Source organism: Mytilus californianus, unplaced genomic scaffold, assembly GCF_021869535.1.
Source record: "Mytilus californianus isolate M0D057914Y unplaced genomic scaffold, xbMytCali1.0.p SCAF_3, whole genome shotgun sequence".
Classification (NCBI taxonomy): domain Eukaryota; kingdom Metazoa; phylum Mollusca; class Bivalvia; order Mytilida; family Mytilidae; genus Mytilus; species Mytilus californianus.
In genome coordinates this window covers 79,334,258-79,341,903 of record NW_026262679.1, presented here as the reverse complement: position 1 = coordinate 79,341,903, position 7,646 = coordinate 79,334,258, and the positions used below count along the sequence as shown (strand labels likewise).

General features: G+C 35.3%; 1 protein-coding gene across 1 annotated transcript; it reads right to left on the bottom strand.

The window, feature by feature from the left end:
* Positions 1-1,050: 1,050 nt before the first annotated feature.
* Positions 1,051-2,482, bottom strand: LOC127735141 (uncharacterized). The gene is made up of 2 exons (XM_052245229.1): positions 1,917-2,482; positions 1,051-1,193 (listed from the first exon to the last, which is right to left on the bottom strand). The coding sequence occupies exons 1-2, from the start codon at positions 2,442-2,444 to the stop codon at positions 1,110-1,112; spliced, it is 612 nt and encodes a 203-aa protein (XP_052101189.1). The 5' UTR covers positions 2,445-2,482; the 3' UTR covers positions 1,051-1,109.
* Between the last annotated feature and the right edge of the window lie 5,164 nt (positions 2,483-7,646).

Sequence of the window (7,646 nt, the reverse complement as noted above, 5' to 3'; positions counted from 1 at the left end):
AGTTTTTCCGTATGGTGATAGTTTTTCCGTATGGTGATAGTTTTTCCGTGAGGTGATAGTTTTTCCGTGAGGTGATAGTTTTTCCGTATGGTGATAGTTTTTTCCGTATGGTGATAGTTTTTCCGTATGGTGATAGTTTTTCCGTGAGGTGATAGTTTTTCCGTATGGTGATAGTTTTTCCGTATGGTGATAGTTTTTCCGTATGGTGATAGTTTTTCCATAATTTTGTTCTAACCTACACTGTAGTTTGGCTGAAGCGAACGTTGTTTTCAGTTTGTGAAGTAGAAAGCAGCAGTATTTTCAAAAAAGAAAAAATATGACATAGGCTTTTTGTGGATGTCACCAATTAGGCGATTGAATCCTTCTCGTTAAACATACAACTCGTCATTTAATTTGTTTTTTACCGGAATTCTAAGAAAAAAAGATAAGCATAAAAGTATTGTAGTAATGTGCCTTTGTTTCAAATTCTGGAGTGATTTTGTTTCTAAATTTAATGTTTTGTCCGACACTAGTATTTCTTTTATGTTTTGGAGTCCTTTGTCTGTTTCAGTATACATGTATGAGGGGCCTGATGGGTTATTTTCGTTCTTCGTGATCGGCGCATTTTCGCTATCGTGATTCGTTTTCTACAGATTTTTTTTTTTTTATATTTTCGTGATCCGTGATCATGGAAATTTATTTTCTGTGAATCGTGATTGACAAAAAAATCAACTCGTGAATCGTGATGAGCCCCCCCCCCCCCCCTCATCAGGCCCCTCATGTATCGTAGATGTGTGTCGCGTTTCTAGCAGAAAATGCAATCAGTCCAGTCAATAGGAGTGGACATTGATCTGGTCAGAAAAGACTAACAGGTTAACAGGGCATTTATACAGGGCCATCACAGAAACCTGCAACTGAGTTATAAAATAAAGTTCTGAAAGCTACGTGTCTGACCATCTATCAAAGGACAATTAATTTGACCGTTTATGACATGTCTGTTATAAAAAAATCATTTTCTTTTTTATTCATGAAATCAAAATAAGGTCAAATTAAACAAAAAATACACTCTACTTTTCGTTTATTATTTTTTCAAACCAGATGCACAATATATGCCGGAAGTCCAAAAATGTTTACGTTGATCCCCAATGTCTGTAGTTTCTCATAACCTTGTTCTGTTCTGTCATAAAGTTCTGTGTTCTTTGTAGCTCCTCCATCTGAAAGGATAATTCACGATTAAGGATAAGATCAGATAAGAAAACAATTTGATTATTTTGATTCGGGGATCATAAAACAATAAATAACAAGCTCTATCGGGCTTTTGGTCGAATATACAAAATATATAGTTTACATTAAAGCAATAGCTCGTGGAACCCACAGATTCAAAGTACATGACAGCACTAATAATTAAGCAGCTAAGTTGAAATTTAAACATATAGCATAGCAACTGCTACTACACATTAACTAAGAATTAATCTCATGTAAACATAGGTTGTGGATCTGTACTTTTACCCTATCCCCGTGTTACTTTTAATCAAAATTACCCCCCCCCCCCCCCCCCCCCCCCCCCCCCCAATACGATAAACACTTTAGCTGTTATACTATGCTCTGGCATTTTACAAATAAATTTTCATTTGTTTGTATTTTTATCTATTTATATTTACTGTCTTATTTAATTTGTTCAACTTTTTAAAACTCTTTTTTTTACATTTTTTTAAAATCTCTAACCAACGCTGAAACCCAAAATAAAAAGTACTGATATGCTTTAAGTACAGGAATACCATTTAAACGAATGCGCTTAACTATAAACGGACGATTTAACCATAACTTAATTAAATAGAGCGAGACTGAAACGATAGTCGAAATAGATATTTGTACCACGCCTGCATGATGGGTAAAGTGTAACGTGATACCAGTCCCTCTTAGTAATGTATCCTTACTTTCTTGGTATTTGTTGTTTGTTCATTGGATGATGTAGAGTCTGCTGTTATGTAACCGCTCGAGCTTCCATCAGAAGGAAATCCCGATTTGTCGGTCTTGCTTGAATCGTGACTCTTAGCAATCAAAATTTTCAGTTTATCTTCGACAGCATCATCAAGTTCAAGCAGAATGTTTTCTGGGTCACGAAATGGTGATCTCTTTCTCTTAGTTTCACATACGAACATTTCCGGGCTATTTGCGTTTTCCTCCATACGGATATTCCCGGCGCTACATTCCATGCTTGTAGTTGGTAGCTCTTCGTCAGGGGTACATGTAAGCAGATACTTCAACATAGAAGGACTTTGACGGTAAGTCGTTCCGTTACAGCTGTCTTCAGGAATTACATCATTAACGGTGGTCTCCATTACCTGAAGACATTCTATTGGTTGTGAATCTCTTCGAAAACGCTTTCCATTCGGCAACACTGAATATTGGAAACTACTGCCGTATGTTGACATGTTTCCGTTTATTTTGCCGAATTTTGTCATCTGCGTTTAATTCCCACTCCCTTGTAGTAACGAGCTGATTGTTGCCAACTGATACGATAACGTCATAGAGCCGCTGAACACAGACTTCCAGTACGTTAACATCGGCCGAAATACCTCGACTTGAGAGTCGTGCATCTTTCACCTAGGTTGTATTTTAAAAAATGTAAAAAACGTAAAATAAATAAAACGGTGGTTAATTAAGAAATAACGTGAAATTCAATGAACAGTATGAAACAAATCAAAACATTCCAAACTTGTTCGCTCCGTCACGCAACTGAAACTACTAAAATACTAAAGTAGTATCTGTTGATCTGAACACAATAACTATGTTTTTCAAGTTACGATCTGCAGGCTTCTTTCTAAACCAAATGTGAAAACAGTCATCAAATCTTTTGTCACAATGTCCATGTTTGTGCCGCTTATGGAAATGGATGTGTCAAAGAGACAACAAACCGACCAAAGAGCAGAAAACAGCCCAAGGCCACCAATGGGTCTTCAACACAGAGCGAGAAAATCCCGCACCTGGAGGCGGGCTTCAGCTGGCCCCTAAACAAAAATGTGTACTAGTTCAGTGAAAATGGACGTCACACTAAACTCCGAAAAATATAAATGAACTAAAATTAAAAAAAACACATACAAGACTAACAAAGGCCAGAGGCTCCTGACTTGGGACAGGCGCAAACATGCGTCGGGGTTAAACATGGTTTGTGAGATCTCAACCCTCCCCTATATCTCTAGCCAATGTTGAATAAACAAACACACAATAATTAATACGCACAGTAAAACTCCGTTAAAAAGAATGCCATTTTCTTTTTGCAGATACTTCGTTGCTTTCAGATTTAATTTTTCCACCTTCAATTTCGAAATCAGACCGGAGTATTCAACGCTAGAAAAAATAAATATCTTACATTCTAAATAAGCATGGGATATTGTCTTATCAACACTTACCAGTTTAATGTCCTAGCTATCAACATTTACCAGGCTATTGTCCTATCTACATACATATTTGAATGGTTGGCAGAATCTATGCATTTATAACAAACTAGTATGCTGGGTCGAATCTATGCATATATGACTAACTAGTAAGGGGTCAGACTCTATCCATTTATTTCTAACTATTATGATTGATAGAATCTATGCATTTATGACAAGCTAGTACAGGGGTAGAATCTCTGCATTTATGACAAACTAGAATGAGGGCAGAATTTATGCATATATATGACAAACTAGTATGTTGGCAGAATCTATGCATTTATTTCAAACTATTATGCTGCATAGAATCTATGCATTTATGACAAACTAGTAGGGGGCAGAATCTATGCATTTATTTCAAATAAGTATGCTGGGCAAAATATATGCATTTATTACACACTAGTATGCTAGGGAGAATATATGCATATATGATAAACTAGTAGGGGGCAGAATCTATCCATTTTCTTCTAACAAGTATGCTTGGTAGAATCTATGCATTTATGACAAACTAGAATGGGGGCAGAATCTATGCATTTATGACAAACTAAAATGGGGGCAGAATATATGCATCAATAGGACAAACTTGTATGGAGCAGATTCTGTGCATTTATTTCAAACAAGTATTCTGGGTAGAATCTATACATTTATTTCAAGCTAATATGCTGGGCAGAATCTATGCATTTATGAGAAATTAGTAGGGGGTAGAATCTATGCATTTATTTCATACTAGTATGCTGTGCAGAATCTATGCATTTATAACAAACTAATATGCTGAGTAGAATCTATGTAGATATGATAAACTAGTATTGGGGCCAGAATCGATGCATTAATCAATGCATATATGACAAGCTAGTATGCTTGGTAGAATCTATACATACATGCATGACAAACAAATATAGGGGACAGAATCTATGCATTGTTTTCAAACAAGTATGCTAGGTAGAATCTATTTATTTATGACAAACTAGTATGAGGGCAGAAAACATGCATATATATATGACAAACTAGTATTGGGGCAGAATTAATGCATTTATATAAAAGTAGTATGCTGGGCAGAACCTATGCATTTATGACAAACTAGTATGGGAAGGGGGCAGAATTTGTGCATTTATTTCAAACTAGTATGTTGGGTAGAACCTATGCTTATATGACAAGCTAGTATGGGGGGATCTATGCAATTATTACAAACTAATATGCTAGGCAGAATATATGCATTTATAACATACTAGAATGTTGGGCAGAATCTATGCATTTATTATAAACTAATATGCTGGGAAGAATTTACACATCTGACAATAACAAACTAATATAGTAGGCACAATCTATGTTTTCATTAATAAACTGTTAACACAGAGATATGTCGCCTATTCGATAATTTGATTATGCAAGTGTTGAAATTAAAATAGAAATACTTTAACATGTAAGTTATGCAAATATTCAAAGTCAATGAACCATGACTGAAGGTACAGGGCTAAAAAATCTCAATGGAAATCAGGTGTGCCAATGTTAAAACAACTGCATACCAGATACCATCGACTTTTCATAAGTCGTTCCCTTTAAACAAACCTAAACACAAACATTAACTTGAAAGCTATGTAAAAGTTTCAAAGTCAATGAACCACAATGAAGGGTCCAATACTATTAATAAATATCATGACTTAAAATTAGTGGTTCATCTTAAACTGACCATATCACAAACTAATACATGAAAGCTAAGCAAAAGTTTCAAAGTCAATAGACCATGACTGAGGGGGCAGGGCCAATTAATATCCATGGAAATGAGATGTGCTTATACTTATACAACTGTATACCTATCATCATTGACCTACCACTAACTGACCTAATCACAAACTAATACATGAAAACTAAGCAAAAGTTTCAAAGTCAATAGACCATTACTGAGGGGGTGGGGCCAAATAATATCCATGGAAATGAGATGTGCTTATACTTATACAACTGTATACCTATCATCATTGACCTACCACTAACGGTCCCCTTAAACTGACCTAATCACAAACTAATACATGAAAACTAAGCAAAAGTTTCAAAGTCAATAGACCATGACTGAGGGGGCGGGGCCAAATAATCTCCATGGAAATGAGATATGCCAATGCTTATACAACTGCATACCAAATATCATTGACCTACCACTAGTGGTTCCACATAAACTGACCTAATGACAAACAGGTTCCACATAAACTGACCTAATGACAAACTAATACATGTTAACTAAGCAAAGTTTCAAAGTCAATAGACCATGACTGAGTGGCGGGGCCAAATAATCTCCATGGTAATGAGATGTGCCAATGCTCATACAACTGCATACCAAATATCATTGACCTACCACTAGTGGTTCACCATAAACTAGACCTAATCACAAACTAATACATTGTTGACACCACCGCCGCCGGAAACAGCATACCTATATCTTGCTTTTTGACTCATCAAGACGAATAAAAAACTTGTATAGTGGACAGAATCAATGCATTTATGACAAACTAATACAGTAGACAAAATCTATAGCTTCATAATGAACCGTCTCAATGGTCTTGACTCTTGTGGTAGCGTGTTTGCCATGAGTGTGGGAGGTCGTGGGTTTGAACTCAGGCTGGGTCATAGTAAACCCCTATGTTCTATTTTTAGCTATGGCGGCCATGTTGGTTGGATGGCAGAGTCATCGAATACATTTTTCAATGATACCCTATTGAAAATTGTGGCTAAGTTTAATTCTATTTGAGACAGTAGATGAAGTGGAGAAGATTTTTGTAACACAATTGGACACATTTTTAAAACTAGATACCCCAATGATGATTGTGGCCAAAGGAGTAGGGGCAATAAGGCTCTTATTTGGCCCAAATATTCAAACAACTTCATATTTGGTGAGCTTATGTCAATAGTTATAATAAAGCTTCTCTTAAATTATTTTGTTGTTTCTTGGCTGCGCACGATGTTTCCGCAATGGAAATAATGATGGAAAACTTCATAAATTCTGTATTTTTCATTGTTTTCATGAAAACAGTACATATAATGACGTAATTTTGGCGTCATCAGATAAAAAAATCTCATGTTTTTCATTTATATCTCTTGATGTTATGCATTTCCAATTATTATGTGCAAATTTGAAACAATTGTTAAACAGTTTATTTTATTGGGCCAAAACCGTGCCTTAATGCCCCTACTCCTTTGGTAAAATTTGGCTGGGTAGTTTCAGAGGAGAAGATTTTTGTAAAAGTAAACGGACGCCAAGTGATGAGAAAAGCTCACTTGGCCCATTGGGCCAGGTGAGCTAAAAAATGATCAGATTCATACTCAAATCTGTCCAAAAGTGAGAGAAAATCTTCGAGCAAGAAATTGATATATGCATAAAGACAGATGCTTAGAGAAGCACTCTAAAATATTGTCTAACATTGTTATATAATATATGTATCTTAGAGTAGCCAGATATGTGTACTGAATATTGAATTTTGGGGATTCTTCACCTTCTTTTTTCACTCATACCAAACAAAACACCTTTCATCTGCAGCTAAAGCTTTTTAAAGCAAAATATAGAATTTTTTTTGTTGTTATTGATAAAATTTCAATCTTTTCTCTGATACCTGTGGCAATGAAATAAAAAAATAAATGTGGATAGTGTCCACATGTGGACACAGATGATGCCCCCGCTTGCATATCATATAGTTATAAAGGGACATAACTGAAGAACAGTAAAAGTGACGCTACCCAAATTTGAACTTGATCTGAGTTTTGTGTGCAAGTCTCATAACATTTGGTTGAGGCTAACTTAAGTAGAGAACAGAAACTAAAAATTCAGCAATTTTTCTATTTATAAAGGGGCATAACTCAATAATGGTTAAAGTGACACTACCCAAATTCAACTTGATCTGTGTTTTATCAGTGGAAGTCAAAATTAAACATTTCATTGTATAAAGCATTGATTGTAGTTGATTCATTTATAATCATGGACAAAGGAAGATAACTCCAATTTTAAAAATAACTTGATATTTAGAAGAAAATAAAAATTTTGCAATTTTTTCCATTTATAAAGGGGCATAACTCTAGAACGGTTAAAGTGACGCCACCAAAATTCAAACTTGATCTGTGTTTTGTGGTAATAAGCATTGTGTATAAGTTTCATAACATTTGGTTGAGGCAAACTTAAGTTAGAGAACGGAAACTAAAAATTTTGCAATTTTTCCATTTATAAAGGGGCATAACTCTAGAATGGTTAAA

Bases quoted from the DNA above. Each gene is read 5' to 3' on its own strand.
- LOC127735141 (XM_052245229.1), bottom strand. From the start codon at position 2,444: ATGACAAAATTCGGCAAAATAAACGGAAACATGTCAACATACGGCAGT. The intron at 1,194-1,916 runs GTAAGGATACAT...TTATCCTTTCAG, and splicing joins AAACAACAAATACCAAGAAA to ATGGAGGAGCTACAAAGAAC.